The sequence below is a fragment of the Aedes aegypti genome, chromosome 2 (assembly GCF_002204515.2).
Source record: "Aedes aegypti strain LVP_AGWG chromosome 2, AaegL5.0 Primary Assembly, whole genome shotgun sequence".
Taxonomy (NCBI): domain Eukaryota; kingdom Metazoa; phylum Arthropoda; class Insecta; order Diptera; family Culicidae; genus Aedes; species Aedes aegypti.
The window spans coordinates 380,177,390-380,190,793 of NC_035108.1; the positions used below are offsets into that span (position 1 = coordinate 380,177,390).

At 35.4% G+C, this 13,404-nt stretch overlaps 2 protein-coding genes across 3 annotated transcripts in view; both read left to right on the top strand.

The window, feature by feature from the left end:
• Positions 1–13,404, top strand: part of LOC5572937 — a 535,760-nt gene that overhangs the window by 94,609 nt on the left and 427,747 nt on the right. The gene's annotated exons all lie outside the window — the stretch shown is intronic.
• LOC5572942 (cytochrome P450 4d2) lies at positions 1,860–3,601 on the top strand. Its single transcript, XM_001660607.3, has 3 exons — positions 1,860–2,850; positions 2,915–3,048; positions 3,110–3,601. The coding sequence occupies exons 1-3, from the start codon at positions 1,930–1,932 to the stop codon at positions 3,555–3,557; spliced, it is 1,503 nt and encodes a 500-aa protein (XP_001660657.2). The 5' UTR covers positions 1,860–1,929; the 3' UTR covers positions 3,558–3,601.

The window sequence follows — 13,404 nt, forward strand, 5'->3', positions numbered from 1 at the left end:
CATTCCGCTGTACATCTGCCAAAAATCTATAATGAAACTCGAAACAAATTGATGTAGTGGAGTCGTCAGACATCCAATTGCATCGTTTCATGGGGTGTGGGTTCGATTCCCGCTTCAGCCACTGAGACTTTTCGTCAGAAAAGTTTCTTGGCTATGCCTTTGTCTAGTGTTAAGTTGCAGTCTGTGCAGCTAAATGGCAAAAGATTATGTCCGTGTCTTTATTTTAAATTTAATTCGGAATTGCACTAGAAACATCTCGTAGTATTTTACCTTAGGAAGGGTTTATTCACACATAAATATCTTTCGAGCTTCAAAAAAAAAGCTCACAGAATATCTCGGATAATTTTAATTTAAGATATTTCCCTTGTCGTTTTTTGAGAATTTGTTCCTGGATTGATCTAAACTAGAAATTACTCTATAATATTAGTATTGCATTAAAATAACATATGGCAATTCATGCACAAATTTCTCCAAGCAATTCTTTGGGATTCTTTCAGAGATTAAGTATTTAATCTACAAAATCACTTCAAGATTTCTCCTTCCACATCTTAAGAAATTCTGAAAAAGTTGCCCGAAAAATGTTATATAAAATTCAGGAACATCCTAGGGTTCTTCCGCAATAAATAGTTTTAGAATTCAATCTGAAGTAGTGATAGAAATTCTTGAAAAATATTAGACAATTTGTGAAAATACATTGGCAGTATTCTGGAATCGATTCTTAGAAAAATTCCGGGTTTAATTCCTGCACGAATTCAAAAATATTCAAAGCATCTGTTGATGCAGAGCAAATTGAGGGGCTCAAATGCAAACGTGTTTATGTGAGATTTTGGTCAGTATTGAGTAAGGAATACAAAAATATTCTACAGAAAAAATAACATAATTTGCAAAACATTGGCTTGCTTTTTCGGCTCCCATACAATTTGCATGAAATAGAAAGTTGCTGAAAAAACTTCAAATTAGATTTTCTCAAAACAAGGTTTTTGTCACTTATACCTTTTTTTTACTAATTAACAAGTGGGTAAACTGCTAGTGAAATCAATCGTAGGCTTGGATAAACTGTATGAAATCATTGTATTCCGTTTAAATACCTGACATGACTGAAATTTAAGGTCAATAAGAATTAACCAATCCAATTTTCTAATTTTTTTTTCTATCTGGAATTTTCCGAGGCGTTGATTGCTCAACAATTTGAACCAGGACATGTTTTGAACTCCACTTGGCTGACTTTGAAAGCAAAAAGAGGGTAGATGTCTTCCATAATTTAACGTTTCGTAAAGAAAAGAAGGCAGAGATTGTGTTTTATGAAAAAAAAAAAAAAAAAAAAAACAGAATGTCGTTTGCCCTCTATTGATTTAAATCTTGGCCACGTCCATGTTTCTAGCCGTTCAAAGCCGTTTTTAATAATTTATAACTGTTATATTGCGTTTCAAGCCGTTTTTCTGCTATGTTTGATAATTTTATCCGTTTTGAGCCATTTTCGGCAGTTTTAGGCCATTAAAATCAATTTGAAGCCATTTTAAGCAATTTCAGGCCATGCAACTCATGGTTATTAACTATGGAACTTCCATTATGAAAGCGCTCGTGAAGCTTATATAATATACTCAAAAATTTGAACATAGCATACATAATTCATCTGTGAAGTTGGATGGTCTTATTGAAATGGCTTTTTGCAAAATATTGATTATATGTATCACTATTTTTTTGGCTTTATATGTTTATTGTGCTTCATTACTCAGTTTTGCATTACTCACACTGTGTTAGCGGATTCAGCTTCAAAATCCGTCTATATTTTTGTATTTTTTTAATCCACCGTCCATTATCAACAAACGAAACTGATAACATGAAGCTTGAGTTTGTACATTCGAACCGTACACCGCAAACAACTGCTCAGTGGCGAGCATCACCTCCGTGGAATTTCTCTCTGTAAAAATGATCGCAATAATAGCATTTACCGCAATTTTCGTGCTATTCGTTTATGTCTGGCAATGGCGTCGTCGGCTAAATCGTCCATTTCTCTCCATTCCGGGTCCTCCCGGACTACCCGTAATTGGAAACTGTCACCAGTTTATCGGAAAATCCTCCACCAACATCTTCCATATGCTGATAGAACTTGAGCGTCTATACGGGAGTGTATTCAAGGTGGACGTGGCGACTGGCATCTGGTTGTTCTACATGTCCCCAGGGGACATTGAGCGTATCATGACCGGGCCGGAGTTCGACTGCAAGAGCGACGACTACGATATGCTACTTGAGTGGCTTGGAACAGGGCTGCTGATAAGCAACGGGAATAAGTGGTTCACGCATCGGAAGGCACTGACACCGGCCTTCCATTTCAAAATCTTGGACAACTTCGTGCAGGTGTTCGATGTGAAGAGTACGATACTGGCTCGGAAGTTTTTGAGTTATTCGGGGAAGGAGGTATGGATCTTTCCGCTGGTGAAGTTATGCACTCTGGATGTAATCGTTGAAACGGCTATGGGGACAGAGTCCAATGCACAGTCAGATGAGTCCGGTTATACGATGGCTGTGGAAGACATTTCCGAGATCGTGTTTTGGAGGATGTTCAACAATGTGTACAATACGGAGTTCATGTTCAAGTTGAGCAGCAAATACGGGACGTATAAAAAGTGTTTGGAGACAATTCGTGAGTTCACATTGTCCATTATTGAGAAACGTAGAAGCACTTTGAATGTTTTCGATAAGAATGAAGGGAAATCGGAGGATTGCAATGATTCTACTGGATTGAAGAAAAAGATGGCTCTTTTGGATATTCTACTGCAAACAGAAATTGATGGACGACCATTGACTAATGAAGAAGTACGAGAAGAAGTGGACACTTTTATGTTTGCGGTGAGATATAGGAAAAGAGTAGAATCTAGTACTTAGAACTCATTTAAATGTATTCATTCATTAGGGACACGATACAACAGCGTCTGCCATCACTTTCCTACTTTATGCAATGGCAAAGTACCCAGACGTCCAACAGAAGGTCTATGAAGAAGCTGTAAGCATACTCGGAGATTCAATCGATACACCAATAACCCTTAGGTTCGTTTTAAAGAGATTTTGATGCAGAATCCTTCCAATAACTCAATAACTTTTATTTCAGCGCATTGAACGACCTCAAATACCTCGATTTGGTCATCAAAGAGTCACTTCGCATGTTCCCTCCGGTACCGTACATTTCGCGCAGCACAATAAAAGAAGTTGAACTTTCTGGATGTACCATTCCGACTGGCACCAACATCACTGTTGGAATCTTCAATATGCATCATAATCCAAAGTATTTCCCGGATCCGGAAGAGTTCATTCCCGAACGATTCGAAGTTGAACGTGGAGTTGAAAAGCAGCATCCCTACGCATACGTTCCCTTCAGTGCCGGAGGTCGCAATTGCATTGGCCAAAAGTTCGCTCAATATGAAATCAAATCGACAATTTCGAAAGTCATTCGACTTTGCCGCATCGAGCTCATTCGTCCAAACTACGAACCACCTCTTAAGGCCGAAATGATCCTCAAGCCGCAGGACGAAATGCCACTAAGATTCTTCCCACGGTGATTAAGACTGATTATTCCGGTGAAATATAAACGCGTTTATTCCAACGGTTATGAGTTTCAAATTGCCTCATTTCTCGGGTGCACCTAATTTCGTTCTACCGCACAATCAACCGCCCGAAACTAAAACTTCTTGATTATCGCTTGGCGTCTTGCGCGTTAACTGCCGCTGTTGCCTAACGAGCTTCAAAAATGACACACTCGCGGCAATAAAGTTCTGATTATTTCTGCCCCAAAAGCCCCCTGTAAACATATACATATCGCCGAAACTTGGGAATCAGCGCTAAATTGCCCCTGTCAAAGTCCCGCCAGATGTGTCATAAAATTTGTACGCGGAACTTTCGCCTCCCACCTTGGGATCCGTCAGGGCTCGTGCAAAAGTTTATCACAATTAAAGACATTCCACTCTGCCGCCGCCCTACGCTTTTCCAGCTGTGATCACGTTAAGCCCCAATCTTACTGGCCGTGGAAGTAGCCAGGATTTTCGTCAAGAGGGACATGTAAAGTTTATTCGCAAATTTAACGGAAAGACGATCGTTATACACCATATTAATTCATATTATTATTCTTATGGGAAGCATTTCACATGAAATGTTTCAATATTAACCGTTCAAAAGTTATCACTCTCGAGGCTTGTCTAAACAATTGAAGATTGAAACGTTTCATGTGAAAGGTTTCCCATAAAACTTGGAGTGTCCGGAATTTAATGCTGCCCGGATTTTTTTATCAGAACGACACATAACCTCTGCAAGTTTGGAGACAAAAGGCCGTAAAACAAAATGTCGAAAAGACAAAGGTGGAATATTAGGGCAGTTCAAAATTTAGAAATGATTGAAAATCCAATCTCCCATATCTATCCTTACCATAAAAATAGTGTTCTGTGAAACTAGTGAAACTTTTAGCTTTCTAGGTGGTGGTTTAAAGGTGGCCCAAAGACAATGTAGGTTTATATGGAAATAACTATGGAGAAATTTTGAGAAATGTTCCGAACACGTTATTACTTGAATGTAAGTACAAACAGATCATCCCATAGTGAAAACTAATTCTTCAAATCATAATAAAGAAACTTGCTGAAGAGAGCAAATGAGTCCGACGGACAGAAGAAGACCCGACCAGAAGGAAGAAACAAGATTATAACAGAATGTGTTCCCGTGATATGATTTTTTTATATCACCAGTTGTTATAAAACATGTACCGTTAGTAGTTAAAATAACAAAAATTCTAACAAAATTTGCACCATACTAAACTAAAATATAACAAACCCTGTTATAATAATAACAAAATTATTACAGAATGTGTTGCAAGGATGTTACAAAATAACAAAATATTGCAAACTATGTTACTGTTTATGACATCGGATGTCATTTGCAACAAACTTATAAATGCGATGTCAAAAATATAACAAATGTTGTTATAAATGTGTTACAAAAAATGTAACAAGATGAGAACAAAGTCATCTTGATAACAAAATTATACCAATTTCTGTTATTTTTAACTGCTGCTGATAGGAATGTGTTATAATCTTGTTACGTGGTTCTGATCGGGGAGGTATTCATGAGTTTGTTTGTTATTATTCCGCTTCATAAGGGATTACAGCCCTGAAACCATCTACAAAAATCCCAAATAAAATAAGCTCAAAAGGGATTTGTTTCTTTAGCAACATTCTTCATTAAGGTTTGAAGAATGAGTTCTCACTATGGGATGATAAGTTTTCTATTACATTTCAATACTAATGTGTTTGGAACATTTTTCAAAATTTCTCCATAGTAATTTCCATGTAAACCTACATTGTCTTTGGGCCACCTTTAAATCACCACCAAGAAAGCTGAAAATTTCACAGAACGCTATTTTTATGGTAAAGACAGTTGAGAGCATATGAGAGATTGGATTTTCAATTATTTTTTAAATTTTGAACTACCCTAGAGGAATGGTCGTTAATGGTTTGCTTGATCGGAAATTATCTTTGTTAAAAAAATCGACCCTTGTGTGGTGCAGCTAAATTTAGTGCAAATGGTAATCAATTTTGTGTGACTCCGTTTAAGCGTGTATTATTATAACAAACAATAACGGTGCCGGCTGCGTTTGAATGCAGGTCTATTTGGGGATGGGAAGGAAATGTGTCGTGTTACTTGCGTTGAGAAAGTCATTCCCTTCCGTCGCTCACCCCACAGGAGCATGCAACAGAATTCTTCCTGAATTTATTCAAATACTTTTCTATAAGAATTTTTTATTAAAAAAAAGTTTTATTGTTGCGTTGCTTTACGTAATAACGGAGTATTTCGTAGATTGCATACTGAAAATTGTCATGTTAGTTACTTTTTGCAATTTCTCATCGTAATAGGCTGTTTTGCATCATGCCAATCTGTCATGATACAGCCTACTTTCCTGCACTGAATTAGGCAGTACAGTAATGGTCGTTACGCAACTGAAATCAGTTGCGTTATGAATATCACGCAACGCTTTTTCAAAACGTAACTATTTTGAGTTAAATCACACAATTTTTCTCAGAAATTTAAAAATTATGGGGAAAGCATCTCGATTTTTACTTTACTTCAAGAATTTTACTACTATTTTATGAAATAGCTATCCAATCGGATGTCAGAGATGTAATGACATAGCAATTTCCATTACTGGTCACGTACTTGAAGAGAGGCCAGTGACTCACCGACGTCCTCATAGATGTCAAGGAGTTGGATGATGGGCGGGGTAATGGTCTAGGGTTCACTATAAGCGACTGATGCGACCGGATTGTATATTTCTAAAAGTTTTAATTTTAGATTTAATTTTAATTTTCTTAATAGATTCCTTCGAAAATTTCCCCTTAATTTCCTACAAGAATGACAAACAGAATTCATCTACGGATTGTTTCCGGGATACTGCCAACGTTAATTTCAAGATCAGTTAAAAATTATTTCAAAGATTTATTCTTAATTTTTCTTGTTTCTTGGGAAATTGTCATGACATTTTTTTCTTTATATTTTCTTCTGGGACACCGCAAAACAAGTTCCATAATTTTAACAACGATCTTTTTATGTGGAATTTCTTCACAGATTCTTCATGAAATACTTCTAAGGATTTCTTAAAAACTTCTTTTATAGAATATTAATATAAGATATATTTTTTTGAAAAAAAAACTGTAAAAAATAACTTAGTACTTTCTTTTAGAATTTATTGTGGCATATTTTCAAATGTTTTAGAAATAACACCACTTACAAAATGATAAAAAAAAATCACCACAAATCCTACAGAGATTCGTTCTTGTGGGAATTTCAAACTTTTTTTCAAAGCGGCTTTTTTTAGACTAAATTGAGTCTTATTTTGATTTTTTTTTAATTTTCATTTTATTTTAGTTTCTTGAGATATCGTCAAGTATTTCTTCATATTATCCTTGTATTTTTTTTTTCTGGGACTCCACACAAACAGAACAGGAGAACAGAATTCAAACAAGGATTCCTCATTCGATATCTCTGGAATTTCTTTACAGATTCTTAATGAAATACATCTAAGGACTTCTCCAAAATTTCTTTAAGAGAATCTTCCAATAAGATCTGATATCTTAGAGAAAAACTCTGAAAGATAAATTCATACTACTTAGCTTAGCTTAGACTGACTACACATATCAATGGTTGCAATTCCGTGATTGACCGAAGTCAGTGAAAATGCACAAAGAATCAACTAGAAGTTCGGCTGGGATTGGCCATAATCTTCTTCAGTGTGCATAATTCAGTGCCTCTATTTATACAGGGTCAATAACGGCGCCGGCCACGTCCTTGCAGTCAGGTGGGATTGGGGGAAGGAATGTTAGTGTGTAACCTTTGCTATTTGGAGACCGTGTTTGCCTCTGCATCTCCACAAAGGTTACTGGAAAGGATGTTTGTTAATGGGGAGGATCGTTGGGTCAAAGGATTCACTTTGATAAGTGATTAGACCATGATAAATAGTTTTTTGTCAAATGTAAATATGCTTTTATGAAAATATAATATTTTCATTTAATATGAACAATTTCTATGTAGAGGAAAATTATGCCGACATTTGAGGTGACGAACCATTCAAAGTTTGTTGAACAAATATCTAAATGTAACATTCCTACAGCTGTCAGGACGAAAGCATGTGTTTTACTTATTTGAAAAGAAACAAAAACTCGATTGGCTGGAACAACATAGAACACTCTTATTCTTATGCCGATACTTACAGAGCCATCCAAAGTTTGTTGAATAAAGTGAACCTTTCGCAAGTCTACACTTGTAGTGTCGAACCATTCAAAGTTTTTTTTATAATTACACAAATAAAGATAAAAAGAAAGGGGTGTTTTGAAAACAAAAAAAATGTTAAACATAAATAATTCATGAATTAGAGTTTATGTCGACACTCACAGTGACGAACCATTCATAGTTTGTTGTAAAATCATATTTACGTCCTACCGTTGTATCGATTAAATGTGCAGTCATACATATTTTATAGATTAGAAATAGTAGCATGAAACGAGCTCACCAATTGATCCGTCATCCTTGACTGAGCAGCAACAATCACATTCAGCTTAACTCGTTTGCTCGGCTATATAAAAGCACTCAGAGAAAATAGGCGCACGACCCGAGAGGGAAAACAACTGACGACTGCTCGGGCTTTCTAGACGCACTGCCAAGGAGCAATCGTCAAGGTCGAAAGATTAAACAGAACTCTCTGAAAGATAAATTCATACTACTTTTTAAAAACTACTTGTGAAATACATTTTAGGATTTTTTTTTAAATCACACCATCCAGAACACTAGGAATCAAAAAATCACCAAGGATCCTGCAGAGGTACATATGAAAGCATTTCTGTGGATGTTTTTAAAAATCCCAACAGTTTTTTTAGTGGTTCTTCTAAGCAGTATATTGCGCGTTAATAAAAATATTCCTACAAATTTTATACAATGGGTCCTACAAACATTTTTCTAACAAATCGCAAAATACCTCTCTAGAGGTTCTTTAACATTTTTAAACATTCTTAATAAATGCTTTAAAGAAATTCGCCAAGGGTTCATCCAGGAATTTTTTGTAACAATATCCCTAGCAAAAATTTATAAAATCTGAGCACATTATCTTTGGAAATTTGTTTGGAAATTTGATAATTATAAAGATAAAGCTCTAAGCATAAGGATGCAGCTTATTTTACGAAAAGTCTCAAATCCAAAAATCCGTGTGCTCTTCTGAATTTAAATTAAAACTAGTCTTAGTTGAAAGTAGTTTTCTCCAAAACTTTCCTCTTTTTACTAAAAAAAACATTTTTGTTTGACCATAACTTTATGAAAACTTAACCGATTCTTTGTATTTTTACATGATTTTAAAGCAAATTTAGTAGGTTCTTTATTGTGGGTACAACAAATTGACTTAAAAATTGTTTTGATATACTTATTCCACTCAAACTGCCCGAAAACATGATTTTTAACGTAAAATATGTTATTTCAATTGTTTGTCATGCTTAAGCTGAAACTGGTTTTTCTCGTTTGTTAAACCTTTAAAAAGGTTTAGGAAGCAATTTTTCATATATTTTTTTCAACAAATACATATTGAAATTTTTAAAAATATATGCCTTTTTAACTTAAAACTATAACAAGATGCTTTATTAACTTCAGTAAAACAGTAAAAATATAATTTGCGGCTAAAATAGTCAATAATTCAAAGAAATTTGATATTTTTTTTATTTAAAATCATGTTTTTGGGTAGTTTTTGTTAAATAGCATAGTCAAACGTTTTTTTTTTAGTTAATTCCATGATATACACAATATAAGAACAACTAAATAAGCTTCAAAGGCATGTGAAAAGATCTGGAATTGAATAAGTATTCATAAAGTTATGGTCAAACAAAAACGCTTTTTTTTTTTGTTAAATGAGACTACTTTTGTTTTGTTAAATCAAACTACATCTAACTAAGACTAGTATTGAATTTATGAGATATTTGATAATCCACAAACTTTTCACAAATTTAATTTTAAAGAGAATGATGCTAAGAGCTTTAAAATGGGTTGGAAAATTCACTGAAGGTCATATTTCATAACTTTAAAATTCACCTTCAAGCAGCTTGTGCCACCTCTAAATCTTAATATTTTTGGCTCAAAATTTGAGGTTTTCCTTTTAATGTGATTTGAATTCAGAAGAGCACCCTACTTAGCATGCATTGTACTGAAAAATATCAGAACTATTCTCTCATGCGTCTTTGATAGAATTTATGTTTTAATATATGCAGGAATTCTAAGAAAGAAATATTTTTAAAGCAGTTACATGAATAATTCTTTGAATAAAATTATGTTGGAAGAAAATAAATACATAACACTTCAGATACTTCTGGTAAAATACATCTAGTTCTTGAAATTTCCCATGTTTCCGAAGTTTCTTTACGAACTGCTTCAGAAAACCCTTAAAATAACTCTAGGAAAAATTTGTAGATGAAATTCTTAGAGAAATCTCTTATTGAACCACAGATTTATATTAAGAGAAAATATTGGAGGATTTGTTATGAGAACATTTTTCATGTGGCAGAGGAAGGACACAGAAGGAATACATGGGAAAAAACAAAAGAAAATTTCCTAAACAAATTCCAATTGTCTGAAGAATTCTGCAGACATCCTTGAAGAAGCCCAATAATCATTCCTGAAGAAATAGGCCGTCCAATAATTACGTAAGGTTTTATTGGGGGAGGGAGATTTCTTACGGAAGGTTGAGAACCGGCAAAATTATCTTACGCAATTAATGAACAGCCCAAAGCTACTATGATAAAACCTTAAAGCAACTAAAGCTATTAGAAAATCCTTAAAGTAATTTCCAGAGGAATCCTTGCCGAAAGCACTGGTTGCAGATGTTGTTAGCGAAATGTCTGGTTTGGTGTACATTCTGTTTTGATTCCAGTAAGAAAATTTAATTTCTGGAAAAGGTGTTTAAAAAGGTTCAAGTCGTATCAATTCAGCATTTGAACTTTGATTCGAATAAGCCGATCGAACCATATTCAGAGAGTGTAATAAGGCGATATTCAAAACTGAAAATAAACAGGCAATAGTTGGCTCTTTTTCAATGGTAGTTGTAGTAAAGTTTTCAAATACATTCAGCGTTTGGCAACACTACAGAGATGGAGAGCAAAAGAGAGTTTGAAAGAGCGAGCTTTTGCACGTGCACTTGAATGACTGGCAGAGTGCAATTGATACGCTATTCCGCAAGGGCGAGAAACAGCAAGAAAGAAAGCTTTGCGCAATGAGATGAATGCGGCTATTGGTGGCTGATTGAAATCAGTTTAGAAAAGAGTTTTGTGTAGCACGGATGTGGGCGAAAAGCGTTAAAAAAATGGAGTTGGAACCGTTTTGTAGCTAAATCCTACAATGGCGTAACAATTTATGCTATGCAACACTTATTCGTTGGAAAAAACTTTTTTTTATTTCATTTTTTAACACTTCTCATGCACATCCGTGTTACACAAAACTTTCATTTAGTCACCAATAGCCGCAATCATCTCTTTGCGCAAAGCTTTCTCTCTTGCTGTTTCTCGCCATTGCGGGATAGCGTGAACAATCGCACTCTGATCAGTGCCAGTCATTCAAGTGCACGTGTGAAAGCTCGCTCTTTCAAACTCTCTTCTGCTCTCCATCTCTGTAGTGTTTCCGAACGCTAACATGAAAACTTTACTTTCGCCTAACTAAGCGTCCAAATCAGGAGAGGAACAACATGCTCAGCACAATGCAAGCAAATATGGTTTCTTCGACTCAATTTTTCCCTGTGAACAGGATGGAGGTGAGTCGATTTTATCGATGGGTGCTTTTAAATTGGTGTACATGTGATATTTTTGTTCCGATAGAAAAAAAATGTTTTTCAAAGAGGAAAAATTTTATAGAACATTATTTTTACGTTCCATCTTTCCTTATTACAGCGAAGCGAGTCGTTACGTGGCGCAAAGAAAGCTCCTTGGAAGATGAACTAAACACATATAGCAATATATTCACATTGTGCTTGATATCTAAACACTACATTTTCTATCCAGTTTCCTAATTGCTAATTGCAAGTAATTTACGTTTTTAATTACTTTCCATACGTTTTGACAGTTCTCGACTGCCATTCTTCCACACTCTTGTGTTAGGTGCAGGACTGGAGGAAAGCGTCAGTGTAAATAGAGAGTGTCGTGCGACTTTTACATAGATGCTTCCCTCACTGTCATCGGACGGCAAGACAATTGTAGGTTTTTTTTTCCTTTTTTCTTTGCTACGGCTTGTGACGGAATCGTAAACTTGATAATTTTTAGTTCATTATCTAGTATGATTGTTTTTCATATCGCTGGAATCATGAAAGGATATCCATTTAACATATCAAACACATTTAATTCCAGAAATTCTCCAAAATTAGATAGGAATTTTAATAGCAAAACTACATTTAAATTGCTCTCGTGAGAGCTCCGTCATTGCGACGTGACGAAGTGAGCACAAGAAATATAGCTTCGACTTGTGACAGTAAGAAGACACGTTTCGTCAGTGTCGCAAGTTGGTCATGGTACTTAATAGCCCTGGTTGGATGTTTGAGAACTTTGAGAACCGAACGTAGCGCGATCAGTGAGTGGTTTATATTTTTCATTTGCTTCTAACTTCTACTCTTTATCTATCAAATATCAACTATTCGTTCATAGCAATTGCTAGAACCTGGGAGGGAGGCACCGATACTACACACGAAATATAAGACAACGTTAATTTGAGCTGCAAGATAACTCCAGCTTGCCAACAACAGGCAGGCTTCGAGAAAATCGGTAGTTTCCTTTTGTTGTGCACCTTCGATCTTTACTGACAAACACGAAAAAAGGGCCACAGTTTTCTATGCATTAAATATTCATTTTCATTGGAAAAAGTAGAACGATGCGGTTTTCAATGCTTTATGTTCAATCAGATTGAATGGTGCTCACGTGACATTACTTGCATTATGTGCATGAATTGATTTTCATTCGATTTTTATCACTTTTGAAGAAAATGTGTTTTAATCAGTTACGCGCTTTTTTCATGTTAGTCCAATGTTTGAGATCTGGGCTCACAGTGACAGTTCGTGACAGCGGAATCTCGGCTCACTATTTGTATTGGTTTCTCCCTCCCAGGCTAGAACCAGAGAGGGCCAAAAAAATATTTCCCTACACTTCCAATACTCCATCAGTATAGCACGGTTTTTCTTAAGTCTGATACATAAGCAGTCTGTTAAACAAAAAGCAATCCTCTTTGTCATCAAATAACCTTTCCTTTATACTTCTCCGCACGAAACTGGCATAGATTCTGAGGTATATCCGATATACTGTGGACCAGGTTGAAATGCATCATCAGTTCCTCCCCATTCTCCTCATTGGTCAGCATTCTGACGTGGCAGGTGCCATTGTAGCCTAAAAATAGGAGATCACCAGCACTTTAACATTACGGGTGTCTGTTAGTCACACGCAATCATCTGGTTGATTCCTTGTGTAAGCGCAGCTGATCTGGCGATACTGGAGTAGCAACCAAGGGTGGTCAATATCAAGCATGAGCTCAAACTCATGAATAACTGAAACAAGTCATGATGCAATACAAGAAACAAGACCTTGTACAAATTTTTAAGAAAAAAAAAAGAATTGCCAGCATTCTATAGAAGAATTATTAAGGACGGTTTAATTGAAATTCTTTTTGAAATTTGTGTAAAAATTGCATAGGAATTGTTGAATGGAGCAAGTATAAACATCTGTAGAAATTTGTAGAGCCAGGAAAATATCTTGCGATATTATTTGATCTCTCTGGAGAAATAAGAGCTGCTCCCAGGAACGATTTATGGAATAAAATATTATTATAGTTATTGAAAAAATCCATAGATGATTTCAAGAAAAATAT

What these genes read in the sequence shown, in the direction of transcription:
- LOC5572942 (XM_001660607.3), top strand. Translation starts at nt 1,930, where the DNA reads ATGATCGCAATAATAGCATTTACCGCAATTTTCGTGCTATTCGTTTAT. An exon ending in TGGACACTTTTATGTTTGCG is followed by an intron (nt 2,851 to 2,914) that starts GTGAGATATAGG and finishes TTCATTCATTAG; the next exon opens with GGACACGATACAACAGCGTC. An exon ending in GATACACCAATAACCCTTAG is followed by an intron (nt 3,049 to 3,109) that starts GTTCGTTTTAAA and finishes CTTTTATTTCAG; the next exon opens with CGCATTGAACGACCTCAAAT.